This window comes from Pan paniscus, chromosome 6 (assembly GCF_029289425.2).
Source record: "Pan paniscus chromosome 6, NHGRI_mPanPan1-v2.0_pri, whole genome shotgun sequence".
NCBI classification, from domain to species: Eukaryota; Metazoa; Chordata; class Mammalia; order Primates; family Hominidae; genus Pan; species Pan paniscus.
This window is the reverse complement of record NC_073255.2, coordinates 193,604,699-193,620,609: the sequence shown is the minus strand read 5'-3', so window position 1 is coordinate 193,620,609 and position 15,911 is coordinate 193,604,699. Positions and strand designations below refer to the sequence as shown.

The 15,911-nt window shown below is 41.3% G+C and overlaps 1 protein-coding gene across 1 annotated transcript in view; it reads right to left on the bottom strand.

The window, feature by feature from the left end:
* UBE3C (ubiquitin protein ligase E3C) overlaps positions 1-15,911 on the bottom strand; it is a 131,628-nt gene that overhangs the window by 93,732 nt on the left and 21,985 nt on the right. The window contains exons 2-5 of the mRNA XM_034965364.3: positions 12,873-12,926; positions 7,625-7,699; positions 6,276-6,422; positions 1,224-1,339 (exon numbers count right to left, since the gene is read on the bottom strand). Of these exons, the coding sequence (XP_034821255.1) occupies positions 1,224-1,339; positions 6,276-6,422; positions 7,625-7,699; positions 12,873-12,926 (392 nt within the window). The remainder of the gene's footprint in view (positions 1-1,223; positions 1,340-6,275; positions 6,423-7,624; positions 7,700-12,872; positions 12,927-15,911) is intronic.

The window sequence follows — 15,911 nt, the reverse complement described above, 5'->3', positions numbered from 1 at the left end:
ACGGTCTTGCTCTGCTGCCCAAACTGGAGTTCAGTAGCACAATCACAGCTCACTGCAGCCTCGAACTCCTGGGCTTCAGGTGTTTCTGGTATTAGAAATTTTTAAAAATAAAAGTTGGGAAAAGAATAATTATATTTACATATATCATGTATCAAAATTATTTGCTTATACAAATACATTCAAAAGTTACGTTAAATGTGTTTTGCAAACTATAACCCACAGGCCAAACCAGCCCTAGGGCTGTTTTTTGTACGGCTGTTGAGTGAAGCATGATTCCTTTATTTTTAAAGAGTTGTAAGTAAAAGGCAAGAAAAATACATAATAGAGACCATATGTGGACCACAAACCCTAAAATACTTGCTATCTCGCCATTTACATAAAAAGTTTGCAAACTCCTGCTTCACAGAAAGAATGTATACAATGTGTTTTTCAAACTAAAAGTTTATTAAAGAAATAAGTTAGAAAAAATATGAATTACTGGCATCTGGGATCCTCTTGGTTCTCTCTTCTAATAGGTTCTTTATTCCTACCTTTGGTCCAGCTAAGTATTTTGGAAAAATCAGTTAATAAAGACTAGTTCTGACAGTAATCCTAAACAAATATTACAGACAGTGTCCAGAAAATTAACTGAAATTATATTGAAGGCTCAGGATCATTTGAAAATTTTACTACAGTTGAGATATAAGCAATTTATTAAAAGCTGGTAAAGGTGTTATATTCAGGTAATGTAACTCACATCACTTACACGTGTTCTTTCGGACACTGAATGCAAGAAAGTCACGGCAGTGGCTTATGCTGAGTTCCTACATAAATAATAAAAAGCCTGATGAAAGGTGTATTCTAAAGATGGGGCTTTCAAACTGCATTTTGGTGGAGACCCCTATGGAATGGAATCATTCTCACACATCAGGAGTCCTCTTTTGGCTGGCCTTCCATTCTCCAGTAACCAGGATGGCCAACATTCACAAGATAATTCGAGGGCATCCGTGAAAGAAAAAGTCATCTGAAAGATACTGAATATGTGTCTTCATTTATACCTCATGCCGGCCTGAATCACCTACAGTAAAAAGTGTAATATATACAGAAGTCCATGACCTCAAAAAAAAAAAAAAAAAAAAAAGTATGGAAAAGCCACTGTCTCTGAAAATAAAAGTCAAAAGGTGTTCCCCTAGACAAGGTGATCAATACGTTATATACGTTACTGACTTACAATAGAATTTTACCTGCAACAGAGGCTCATCAATCTTTTTATCTGAAATAAGCATGTAAGTCTCTCAGATCCATCCAACTGCTTGACAAACAGAGAGCTGTGTTTAATTAAGTTCTGATACAGCCATATCTGAAACAGCAAAACATAAAATATACAACTCTCAATGAAAATTTAATAGTTTGCTAATTTACATAATACCCCAAATTTCCTTTAGTGGCAATGCACATTTAATCAAACCTAATCAAAAGATGGTAAGAAGTAAATATTCTAAGTCGGTTTTATTTAGAGGTATGTGCATTTTCCAGCCAGGCACGGTGGCTCACGTCTGTAACTTTGGGAGGCTGAGGCAGGCAGATCACCTGAGGTCCAGTTCAAGACCAGCCTGGCCAACATGGTGAAACCCTGTCTCTACAAAAAAATACAAAAATTAGCCAAGCGTGGTGGCACACATCGGTAGTCCCAGCTATTCGGGAGGCTGAGATGGGAGGATCACTTGAACTTGCGGGGTGTGGGTGGAGGCTGCAGTGAACCAACATCAAGCCACTGCACTGCCTGGGCGAGAGAGTGAGAGACCCTGTCTCCAAAAAAACAAAAGTATTTGCATTTTCAATCTTAAAATAATACATCAGTATTAAATTACTAAATTAGTAACTAAAACAAAGTACACTTAAAGCTCATGTCAATCTGAAACAAAAATAGTTCACTTGCAAAAATCAGAAATCTGTAATAAAAATATATGAGAAATACGATATTAATTCCAAGTTACACAGGATATCTGTTTCTTTTCACCTTTTTCCTCTGCGGATGTGTGTGCCTGTGTGTCTCTAGCAACTGTTCCTTTTGGATACTTCCCTTCCCTAACTCCATCATTTTTTTGATAGGGAAGGCAATCCTATGGCCCCACTCACCAGGCTGGCCAGAACTTCCCATTCTCCTGGATAAAAGGATAGTCAGTGAGTTCACTAAAGGCAGATGCAGATTTCTGTCACTTGCAATCAAGAGGCCTGACCAGATAGTATGTACGAAGCTGCCCTATTACTTTGAAAACACAATACTTAACAAGGAATCTCTTCCACTTTCTCTACTATACGTTTGTGAAATAGACTGGTATTTTATTTTTTCCTTTCATAAGCCCCATTTAGAATCATCTAGAATGAAAAGATAGCCTTCGTTTTTTCTTGAGACAGAGTCTCACTCTGTCACCCAGGCTGGAGAGCAGTAATGCAATCTTGGCCCACTGCAACTTCTCCTAGGTTCAAGCGAGTCTCATGCCTTAGCCTCCCAAGTAGCTCGGATTACGGGTGCCCGCCACCACGCCCAGCTAATTTTTATATTTTTAGTAGGGGCGGGGTTTGCCATGTTGGCCAGGCTGGTCTCGAACTCCTGGCCTCGAGTGATCCACCAACCTCAGCCTCCCAAAGCGCTGGGATTATACACGTGAGCCACCACCCTCAGCAAAGATAGCCTCTTAAGTGTAGCTAGTTATAAATACGCCACATAGCCTTGTCTTTGCCTATATTTTTAAGTAGTTTCTTCGACATTAACATTTCTTTGCCATAAAACGTTATTAAACAATGAAATTACCAACACAAAAGCACTCTGCATAATAAATTAGCGCATGTCTTAAACTGGGACGAAATAATTCTGAACTACTCCGAATATGAGTTAATTTGCCTACACACAGGCTTTCTCTTGAGGTGTTTGGACCCACCTTGCCCACATTTTCTCAGGAATGAATAAGGTATGAATACTCCCTTCACCACCTGACATGTAGTTCGTCCTAAAATTTCTATTATCAGTTAACAAATAAGATGTAAAATAACTATACATTATATAATAGGACTGTTGGAAGAAGACTTTATCAAAAGATTCAAAGAAAATTAAGCAATTAAAAAGTGAGGCAATTAATTCCAGAATTAAACTATACATAAAATATAATCTTAGTACCATATTTGACTTAAAGTCATAAGAAAAATTTTTTAAAAAGGAGGTGAGGAAGAAATAGCCATATATGTTGATTTTTGCATAGAATAACTTTGAAAACCCATCAAAAGTGGCATTTTGCTTACTCCTAGAGTAGAAGGCAAACAATGTGAAGACTGGGGCAGGAGACATTTTCCCCTACGTTAAGATTAATTTATTGCTATCCCATCTATGCTTGAGAACTGAATCAACATTCAACCGCCCAGGCTGGAGTGCAGTCGCAGGATCATAGCTCACTGCAGCCTTGAATACCTGGGCTCAAACGATCCTCCTGCCTCAGCCTCCTAAGTAGCTGGACTACAGCAGCAAGCTACCGCAGCCAGCTAATTTATTTTTTGCTTTGTTTTACAGGTGGGGTCTGGTATTTTGGCCAGGCTGGTCTCAAACTCCTGGCCTGAAGGGATCCTCCCACCTCAGCCCCCCAAAGTGTTGGTATTACAGGCCTGAGCCACTGTGTCCAGCCCACTTTTCTTTTATCCTTTTCCTGGACTGGTCTTATGACATTTAATTCTATTTCAGGTTTCAGAATCTGCACATGAGCAATTTGCTTGATATTTGCTCGAGGCCGAAAGTCAAATATGTTCATTTACCTCCAAGCTTTTCACAGATGGCTTCTGAAACAAGACTGTGTAGCTACACCGTGTCATGACTGATGACTAAGATTGAGGACCTCACTCAAAGGCAATAGGTGCTCTGGAGAGACACCAATCGACATCTCACAGCACCTGCCTGTCTGTGCTCCTTGGTGATCTTGCAATCTACAAGATTAGAGTATGTGAGGCCAGGACATCCTGTTCCAGAAAGCAAGCCCGATTATCTGCCGTTGTACTATTCTGATTCTTTTTTTCAACAACTTCAGAAAGCAAGCCTGGAAAGAGCCTGCACTTAACTGAAGTCCAGAATGGGTAGATTCAACGGCTTTCACTGCCTCTCTAGACTGGCTCTCAGTTCTTTCTCTGCATGTTCTCGGTTTACAGAAAGTCTTCACCATGTTCCACCTTAGCTCAACTCCGGAGGCAATGCTGGGTTTTAAAGCCAAACACTAGAGGAATAATCATGTATTCCTTTGTCTGCTGTAATTAATTCATGTAGGATCATTCTGGTAGGGATGGTTTGTAGCGAGGAAGACTTATTTTTCACTGTATACTCCCCTTTCATGCAATTTGAAATTTTTAACACACATAAACAAAAATTTCCAAAAATAAATTATATATTTAACCTGGCTGGGTGTGGTGGTTCATGTCTGTAATCCCAGCACTTTGGGATGTCAAAGCAAGTGGATCACTTGACGTCAGGAGTACAGACCAGCCTGGCCAACATGGTGAAACCTGACTCTACTAAAAATACAAAAAAAATTAAGCTAAGGGTGGTGGCATAAGCTTGTAACCCCAGTTACTCAGGGCGCTCAGGTAGGAGAATCGCTTGAACCCAGGAGGCGAGGTTGCAGTGAGCTGAGATCGCACCACTACACTCCAGCCTGGGTGACAGACTGAGCAAGACTCCGTCTCAAAAAGGAAAAAAAAAATAAATAGCATATTTAACCTAGGCCAGGCACGGTGCTCACGCCTGTAATCCCAGCACTATGGGTGGCCGAGGCAGATGGATCACCTGAGGCCAGGAGTTCGAGACCAGCCTGCCCAACATGGCGACATCCCATCTCCACTAAAAATACAAAAATTAGCTGGGCGTGGTGGTACACGTCTGTAATCCCAGCTACTTGGGATGCTGAGGCAGGAGAATCGCTTGAACCCGTGAGGCGGAGGTTACAGTGAGCCGAGATGATGCCACTGCATTCCAGCCTGGGTGACAGAGCAAGACTCTGTTTCAAAAAAAAAAAATATATATATATATATATATATTATATATATATATAAAATATTTAAAAATGTATATAACCCAACAATTATATACAAATCTCTTAATATTCCTTGAGAAAATGGACAGTAACAAATTCCATTTTTTAAAAAAATTATTCTTCTATGCATCTGGATGTATTTTCCACCATTAATACACACTGTTCCTCAGCACTGATAAGATCAACAGCCTACAAAATTTTAGAGAACTACGATTATATTTGGGATTTTTTTTTAAAAAATGAGACCCTAAGGCTGGGCATGGTGGCTTATGCCTATAATTCTACCACTTTGGGAGGATGAGGTGGGAGGATCACTTGAGGCCAGGAGTTGGAGGCTAGCCTGGCCAACATGGTGATACCCTGTCTCTACTAAAAATACAAAAATTAGCCAGGCATGTTGGTAACACGCCTGTAATTCCAGCTACTTAGGTGGCTGAGACACCACTGATTGTTTGAGCCCGGGAGGCGAATGTTGCAGTGAGCCAAGAATGCACCACTGCACTCCAGCCTAGGTGACAAGAGCAAGGCTCTACTCCCTCAGTGCCCTCCCCACAAAAAGAGACCCTAAATCATGTACAGTGGCTCACGCCTATAATTCCAGCACTTTGAGAGGCCAGGGAGGGAAAATCACTTGAGGCTAGGAGTTCACGACCAGCCTGGGCAACATAGCAAGACCTCATCTCTACAAAAAAAAAATTAGCCTTAACATTAACAAGGTGTACACACACCTGTAGTCCCAGCTACCTGGGAGGCTGAGGTGGGAGGACTGCTTAAGCCTGGGAATTCAAGACAACTGAGTAAGACCCCATCTCTAATATAATAATAATAAAATGTAAACACTGAGACCCTGTATTTTAGAGTTTGCAAGTAATCATGATGTGGTATTCAGGGTGCACGTCCCACTGACCTAGGCGTGCTGGCAACTGCTAAGGCTGTGTCAGGGTACATGATAGGTGGGCAAAATATTCTGCTTTTTAAATGCTTAAGGTTTTCCACTGCAAAAAATATGAAAAAGCCTATTTTTGGATACACATTTTTATGCATATCAAATTTTAAGAGGTAAAACACATCATCACAAAGGTAACCTCTCACAGCTAGCTGAGAAGTTCGCAAAGCCTGGATGCAGTGGAGAGCTGTTTAACTTTCTGATGAGAAGCGATTTCCACTTTAAACAAAAAAGTAGAACACGTGTAAACGAGGACAAGTGAAAATGTAGTTAACACTCACCAAACGTTTTGAGTCTTCATTTTGTTTGTAAAAAAACAGAAGCTGCCTTACCAAAAGGGTAAGGTTGGGGCCATTAGCAATGGGAAAAGCGCCCCCGGACTGTGACAAGGTAGCACAGCGATCAAATGCACTTCTTTGGATGGAATACTGGAAGAAAAACAAAACAAAATGACCCATAAATATAGTATTTGGACACACAATTCTTATGATGTAAATATACGTTGCTGTGTTTACAGGAATGGTGGAAATTGACAACGAAAACACCATTATTGGTCCTTGCTCACAGTTGAATTGTAGAAAAAAAAATGGTTAAAAAGAAACAAAAAACAAAAAAAACAAAAAAACCAGGCATGGTGGCTCATGCCTTTAATCCCAGCACTTCGGGGGGCCAAGGCAGGTGGATCACCTGAGGTCAGGAGTTCAAGACCAGCCTGCCCAACATGGCGAAACCCCATCTCTACTAAAAATACAAAAGCTAGGCGGGGCACAATGGCTCACACCTGTAATCCCAGCACTTTGAGAGGCCGAGGTGGGTGGATCACCTGAGGTCGGGAGTTCGAGATCAGCCTGGGCAACATGGTGAAACCTCATCTCTACTAAAAATACAAAAACATTTAGCCAGCTGTGGTGGTATGCACCTGTACTCCCAGCTACTCAGGAGGCTGGGGCAGGAGAATAGCTTGAACCTGGGGGCAGAGCTTGCAGTGGGCCAAGATCGTGCAACTGCACTCCAGCCTGTGTGACAGAGCAAGACTCTCTCAAAAAACAAAAAACAAAACAAAAACAGGCCAGGCGCAGTGGCTTATGCTTGTAATCCCAGCACTTTGGGAGGCCAAGGCAGGCGAATCATTTGAAGTCATGAGTTCGAGACCAGCCTGGTCAACATGGCAAAACACCGACTCTACTAACAATACAAAAATCAGCTGCGCGTGGTGGCACATGCCTGTAATCCCAGCTACTCGGGAGGCTGAGGCAGTAGAACTGCTTGAACCCAGGAGGTAGAGGCTGCAGTGAGCCAAGATCATGCCACTGCACTCTGGCCTGGGCAACAGAGTGAGACTCAGTCTCAATTTAAAAAAAAAAAAAAAAAAAAAAAAAGGATCTCTCACGACTTCCTTCTATTTTGATTTTCAACTGTGGTGAGGCCCATGTTTGTATTTTATTATTTAAAAATTACCTAAAAACTCACCTATCTATAAATCTTCACAATAATTAGAACAAATAAAATTATTTATTGGGAAGAATACTACTGTCAGCATTGACTTCAATTAACAAGGTGTACAAAGATACCATATTTAAAATAAGCTCTCCCATGCCCTACTAATCTTCTCATTTTAAAACAAACTTACTTGCTGTTTTCTGTCTCTATAGCCTCGAATAAATGACTGGATAATTATTGCATTTTTCAACCTTCGCCTTTCTTCCTAAACAATAAAAGGAGGAGTGAGGGAGCAATTGGTCAGAATCCAGTGAAAATGACATTTTGCTAGTAAAGACTTTAAAAACACTAACAGCTATGTAATTCACATACCATAAAATTCATTCTTTAAAAGGTAACACCCACTAAATATGCATTTAATATATTAAGAGCTATGCAACCATCACCACTGATCTTAGAACACCTTCATCACCACAACCAGAAGCCCCGTCTCCATTCGCAGTCACCCCCCGTTTCCTGCCGTCCCTTCCCTTGCCCCTGGCAATCACTCATCTACTTCTATCCTATGGATGTGCTTATTCTGGACACTTCATATAATGGAATCATACAATATGCTGTGTCTGGTTTTCTTCACTTAGCATGATGTTTTCAAGATCCACCTATGTTACAGCATATGTGAGAACTTCATTCCTTTTTAAGGCTAAGTAAGAGTAATGTTCCATTGTATGGACAGACCACGTTGAATTCCTCCATTCATCTACCGATGGACATCTGGGCTGCTCCCACTTTGGTCTATTATGAATTAAGGCTGCTATGAACATTCATATGTAAGTTTTGTTGTGGATACAGGTTTTCATTTCTCTTGAGCATAAACCTAGAAGTAGAGTTATCATTGAGGAATTGCCACACTGTTTTCCAAAATGGCAATACCATTTTACAATCTCACCAGCATAGCAGGACCTTTTTTTTTTTTTTTTTGAGACAGAGTCTTGCTCTGTCGCCCACTTGATCTCAGCTCACTGCAAGCTCCGCCTCCTGGGTTCACACCATTCTCCTGCCTCAGCCTTCCGAGTAGCTGGGACTACAGGTACCCGCCACCACACCTGGCTAATTTTTTGTATATTTAGTAGAGACGGGGTTTCACCATGTTAGCCAGGATGGTCTCGATCTCCTGACCTCATGATCCTCCAGCCTTGGCCTCCCAAAATGCTGAGATTACAGGCATGAGCCACCGTGCCCGGCTAGCAGGACTTTTTAAAGTTTTAAATATTAAAGGAATACAAGCAGACAACACCAGCATCTATTTTAAAGGTCACTTTCTTGTTTCAAGAGAAAATTCCAATTTTCATTGACTTGAGAGTATCTTTAAAATGTTCAGCGACCTGGCAAAAATATGTGTTCTTCATCATTGTTATGACCAGTGCTACTGCTGTTGGACAGCCTACTACTATGTGCCAGCCCTATGAGAGGCACTTTAGGCCAGGCATGGTGGCTCATGCCTGTAATCCCAGCACTTTGGGAGGCCGAGGCAGGAGGATCACAAGGTCAGGAGATCGAGACCATCCTGGTTAAAATGGTGAAACCTCACCTCTTCTAAAAATACAAAAAATTAGCCGGGCATGGTGGCGGGTGCCTATAGTCCCAGCTACCAGGAGGCAGAGGCAGGAGAATGGCGTGAACCCGGGAGGTGGAGCTTGCAGTGAGCCGAGATCATGCCACTGCATTCCAGCCTGGGTGACAGAGTGAGACTCCGTCTCAAAAAAAAAAGAAAAGAGAGAGAGAGAGGCATTTTATATACAAATGCACAGTCATCTTACAGGTGAGCATCACTTCCAGTTTAAAGACGCAGAAACTGAGACTGCTATAAAAATTAAGCAACACCCAAAGATGTAAAGCAGAATTCAAACTCAGGTATGATAATAAAGCCTGTACTCCATCTCACCATACTACCTTGTTTCATGTCTTCTATGAATGCCATCTACAAAGCTGAGACTAACACACACACTGTGGGATTCAAGAACACCATCAGGTCATGTAGATGTAGTTCCTGGGCTTGAAATGGTTATAAAAAAATCCTGTGAGGTTGGGCATGGTGGCTCATGCCTGTAAACCCAGCACTGTGGGAGGCTGAGGTGGGCGGATCACTTGAGGTCAGGAGTCCCAGACCAGCCTGGCCAACATGGTGAAACTCCATCTCTACTAAAAATACAAAAAATTAGCTGGGCATGGTGGTGCACGCCTGTAATCCCAGCTACTTGGGAGGCTGAGGCAGGAGAATCACTTGAAGCCAGGAGGTGGAGGTTGCAGTGAGCTGAGATCATGTCACTGCACTCCAGCCTGGGTGACAGAGCAAGACTTTGTCTCAAAAACAACCACCACCACCACCACCACCAACAGGAAAAAGCGACTTTCACCAGATGCACATGGCAATGTAAGGATGCTGGAAACATGAAAAAACAAGGAAATACGACATCTCCAAAGGAATACAATAATTCTCCAACAATAGATTTTAATCAAATAGAAATTTTGAAAATCTCAAATAATTCAAAATATTGATTTTTTTTTTTTTTTTTTGAGACGGAGTTTCACTCCAGGCTGGAGTGCAACGGCGTGATCTCAGCTCACCACAACCTCCGCCTCCCGAGTTCAAGCAATTCTCCTGCCTCAGGCTCCCGAGGAGCTGGGATTACAGGCATGCACCAGCATGCCTGGGTAATTTTGTATTTTTAGTAGAGACGGGGTTTCTTCATGTTGGTCAGGCTGGTCTCGAACTCCCGACCTCAGGTGATCGGCCTGCCTCGGCCTCCCAAAGTGCTGAGAATACAGGCGTGAGCCATCGCGCCCAGCCCTCAAAATATTGATTTTAAAGCTCAGTGAGATACAAGGGAATTCTGAAAAATACAAAGAAGTCAGAAAAATAATTCAGGATATAAGTGAGCAACTTACCAAAGAGTAAGTATTTTTAAAAAGAATCAACTAGAAATTCTGGAAGTGAAGAATTCATTTAAAGAAATACAAAATACATTTGAAAGCTTCAAGACAGACTAATCAGGCAAAAGAAAGCATCTCAGAACTTGAAGACAGGTCTTTTGAAATAATCCAGCCAGACAAAAATACAGAAAAAAGAATGAGCAAAGCATTCATGACATTTGGGATAACATAAAGCAATAAAATATTCAAAGTATTGGTAACACCAAGGTCAAAGAGTCAAAGAAAGGATTAGGAAACCTATTTAATGAAATAATAGATGAAAACTTCCTGTCTCACAAGAGATTTAGACACCTACATACAGCAGACTCAACGATCTCCAAGCAAATAATCAGACTATCTAAAGTCAAAGATAAAGACTGAATTCTAAAAGCATCAAAAGAAAAGCAGCTAGTCACCTATAAAGGAAACCTCATCAGATTAAAAATCAAGAAGACAAACAATAGAAACAAACCCCACGGAAGATCCAATTACTGGAGTTTAAACATTGTCTTAAAAAATCTATAATTATGTTCAAGAAATTAAAAGAGAACTAAAGACTACATAAAAGAATGAAAGAAAATTCTAGAACTGAAATAACAAAAACTGAAATTACGAAGTCAATGGATGTATTTAACAATTAGGCAGCAGGGTGGCTCACGCCTGTAATCCCAGCACTTTGGGAAGCTGAGACAGGCGGATCACTTGAGGTTAGGAGTTCAAGACTAGCCTGCCCAACATGGCAAAACCCCATCTCTACTAAAAATACAAAAAATTAGCTGGGTGCGGTGGCGTGCACCTGTAGTCCCAGCTACTCGGGAGGCTGAGGCAGGAGAATCGCTTGAACCTGGAAGGCGGAGGTTGCAGTGAGCTGAGATCGCGCCACTGCAGTCCAGCCCGGTTGACAAAGTGAGACTCCACCTCAAAGAAAAAAAAAGTCAATGCTAAAGAGATCAGCTGTAAATCAGAAATTAGGTCAGGTGAAAATATCCAAACTGAAGCAGAGATATTCAAAAGGATAAACACAGAGAAAAACACATGAGGGAAATATGGGAAACGACGCAAAGGTCAAATACATTTACAGTTTGCGTCCAAGTAGGAGAGGAGGAGAAGAATGAAGCAAAAGCACTAATGGAAGAGATAATGGCCGAGAATTTTCCATAAAACAAGATTAAAAACACCAACCAACAAATATCTTTCTTGGTTGAGCAGTGCCCTCCCCGGGACATTTGGTAGTTTCTGGTGACATTTTTGGTTGTCACAACTGAGGTAACGGGGTGCTACTGGCATTTAGTGGGTAGAGGCCATGGGTGTTGCTAAACATCCTCCAATGTACAGAGCAGTTCCCCCCAACAAAGAATTATCTGTTCAAAAATGTCAGCACCAAGGTTGGAAAATCCTGCCTAAACTCTTTTCACTGTAACCACCTCAGAGAGCCCTTCCCCTAAACACCATCTCTAATATAGGCCCTTCCAGTTGTAATCACATTACTCTGTGGCCCTCACAGGTTTTGTCACCACCTCAGCATCCTGGTTCACGGCAGGAACCTTGTCTGTCTTATTCACTATCTGTATACCCAGCAAGCAGAGCAATACCTAGTACATACATAGTAAGTTCTCAATAAATATTTGTCAGGGGCCTAAATGAATTGTTAAAATAACAAAACAAAAAACTCTACCTAAAAAAGCAGGTCATAAGATAGTACAATTGCTGATTAATCAACAAAATAAAGCTATTTAAAGAAACTATCACAAGATATAACGTAGGATAAACAATAAAAATGTCATTAGTGTCTTTCTTTTACCTTCTTCACAAACAGTTAAGACACATGTCTAAACAGTGAGCTTTCTCCTTATGCTTCATGAAACATCAATATCATAAGCCAGACGAGGCAGTTCACGCCTGTAATCCCAACACTTTGGGAAAATGAGGGAGGCGACTGCATGAGGCCATAGTTTGAAATCAGCCTCGGCAGCAAAGCAAGACCCTATCTATGTAAAAATTTTAAAAATTAGCTGGGCACGGTGGCATGCACCTGTAGTCCCAGCTACAGGAGGCTAGAGCAGGAAGATCACCGAGCCCAGGAGGTCAAGGCTACAGTGAGCTATGATCTTGCCACTGCACTCCAGCCTGGGTCACAGAGCGAGACTCAGTATCTTTAAAAAAAGAGAAGAAAAAGAAATATGAACATTATATTTATAATACGGCTTTCTAGATCTTTTGGAAACCATATCATTATGTAAGTCAACCAAAAGCCCATGTTCCTTCTCCAGTCTGGAAACTGCCCTTTTAGTCCATCTCTTTCTACACCGGCTCCAGAATAAATGTTTCTAAAGCTAAACACACATACACACACATTCTGTCATATATAAAAAATACATACACACATACATATATACAGTAAAACCAAGGCATGTTTAAATGCTGTAGAAAAAATGCTTATCTACAGAGTATTACAAAACTGTTTTTACCTCTCTCTTTCTTCTTTCTTCCTGAGTACGATGTAAAAGAGAAGCCTTTTCCTCCTAAACCCAAACAGAGAAAAAAGGAGGTAAGGTTATAATTTCAATTTTAAAACTCCCATACAAAAATTACAGAATGTTTTCACCCAAAAAAAGATCCTAAAGATCATCCAAACAAGCTGTCTTGACTTAATCAGATGAGAGAATCTGAGGCACAAGAAGTTAAATGGTTTCCCAGAGGTCACTAGATACAATACAAGTTAGTACTTCAGTAGTTTTTTAAGCATAAAATCTGATTTCTTCACATATACAAATGAGTACAGGTAAAACTGGGGAAATGTTGAGTAAGACTGGTGCTCCGTACCAATGTCAGAGTTCTAGTTGTGACATCTTACTAGCTTTATAAAATATTACCCCAGAGGAAACTGGGTGATGTGGACAGGGGTCTCTGGGTATCATTTCTTCTCTTTTCTTTTTTTTTTGAGATGGAGTCTCTCTCTGTTGCCCAGGCTGGAGTGCAGTGGTGTGATCTCGGCTCGCTGCAAGCTCCGCCTCCCGGGTTCACGCCATTCTCCTGCCTCAGCCTCCCAAGTAGCTGGGACTACAGGCGCCTGCCACCACGCCCGGCTAATTTTTTGTATTTTTTTAGTAGAGACGGGGTTTCACTGTGTTAGCCAGGATGGTCTCGATCTCCTGACCTCCTGATCCACCTGCCTCGGCCTCCCAAAGTGCTGGGATGACAGGCGTGAGCCACCGCGCCCGGCCATCTCTGGGTATCATTTCTAACAGCTGCATATGAATCTACAATTATCTCAATAAAAATTTCAATGAAGAAATCAATTTCTTTGATGAAAAATTTTTTTCATAAATAAAACTAAGTTTTGAACAAAATGACTTGGTTTGTAGAAGGAAGTGAAAGAATAAAAGGAAAACTTCAAATAAATGAAAAATACTTAAACAGAACCCTCTTCTCCCCCAAAGATTGTTCCAGTCTTTAGTGTATGGACATTTTATTTTTGTAAATTTCACCCAAAATAAAATTAAAGGTCCAGGCTGGGCAAGGTGGCTCATGCCTGTAATCCCTGCACTTTGGGAAGCCAAGGCAGGAGAATCACTTGAGCCCAGGAGTTTGAGACCCTGCCTCTACAAAAACTTTTTTAAAATAGTTGGGTGCAGCAGTATGTGCCTGTAGTCCCAGCTACTCAGGGGGCTGAGGTGGGAGGATCACTTAGGCCCAGGAGGTCAAGGCTGCAGTGAGCCAGGATTGAGCTACCACTCTCCAGCCTGAGTGACAAAGCAAGATCCTGTCTCAAAAAAAAAAAAAAAAAAAAAAGTTCAAGATTGGAGACACTATATATGAATCATTACAAAAAAATAAATTTAGGCCGGGCACGGTGGCTCACGCCTGTAATCCCAGCACTTTGGGAGGCCAAGGCGGGCAGATCATGAGGTCAGGAGTTCGAGACCAGCCTGGCCAACACAGTGAAACCCCGTCTCTACTAAAAATACAAAAATTAGCCGGGTATGGTGGCACATACCTGTAGTCCCAGCTACTCGAGAGGCTGAGGGAGAAGAATCGCTTGAACCCAGGCAGCGGAGCTTGCAGTGAGCCAAGATCACGCCACTGCACTCCAGCCTGGGCAACACAGCAAGACTCCATCTCAAAAAAGAAAAAAAAATTAAATATCTTAAGAGATATACTTTATCAGAACAGTGTCAGAGAGTAGTTAAGCCAACTTAAAATTATACACTGATACGTGAACTAACAATATTCAGAATCAAAGTTTCTATCCTTTTTTTCTAAATTGAGACAGAGTCGTGCTCTGTCACCCAGGGCTGGAGTGTAGTGGCGATCTTGGCTCACTGCAACCTCTGCCTCCCGGTTTCAAGCAATTCTTGTGCCACAGCCTCCCGAGTAACTGGGACTACGGGTGCACACCATCACACCTGGCTAACTTGTATTTTTAGTAGAGACGGGTTTTCGCCATATTGGCCAGGCTGGTCTCGAACTCCTGGCCTCAAGTGATCTGCCCGCCTTGGCCTCCCGAACTGCTGGGATTACAGACATGAGCCACCATGCTTGGCCTAGAATCAAGTTTCTAATTGCCAAAATGTAAAGCCAGACTTGGCGCAGTGGCTCATGGCTATAATCCGAGCACTTTGGAAGGCCATGGAGGGCAGATCACTTGAGCTCAGGAGTATGAGACCAGCCTGGGCTACATGGTGAAACCCTATCTCCACAAAAAATACAAAACAAATTAGCAAGGCATGGTGGTGCATGCCTGTAGTCCCAGCTATTTGGGGGTTGAGGCAGAAAGATCACTTGAACTGGGGAGGCTGAGGCTGCAGTGAGCCGAGATTGTGCCACTGCACTCTTGCTGGAGTCACAAAGCGAGACCCTGTCTCAAAAAAAAAAAAAAAAAAAAAGTAAAATCAAAGAAATTAATCCTCCAGATACTTTCTATCAAAGAAAATTTCACATAAAAAACCTTTATCACATGTCCAACAGCAGAAAAAATATTGTTTTAAACTTAATTAAAATGATTCATGATTGTTTACTTAATATTCTTTAATTTTTTAAACTTTTAGAAACTAATTTTAGACAAAGAAAAGCTACAAAAATGATACAATTTCCCTTATCCCATATGTCTTACTCACTTCTACATTAAGCAGATACAATTATCAACAGGAAATTAACACTGATACAATAACATTAACTAATCTACAAACTTAATTAGAAATCCACCAATTTTCCCACTGATGCTGTTTATCTGTTCTAGAATCCTATCCAGGACCCCACATTATATTTAGGTACTATTTCTTCTTAATCTTCCTCCAATCTTATAGAGTTCTTATCTTCATCTTTCATGTCCTGGATGCTGTCCCTCAATTTGGGTTTTTCCAATACTCTCATGATTACAGTAAGGTTACGAAATAAGGATAGCATTAGATTTTAATCCATAGGATTATACGCACAAACACGCATCATGGACTCAATACTTACATAAATAACCAAATCAATAAACAAGGAAAAGAAAACTCTTTTCC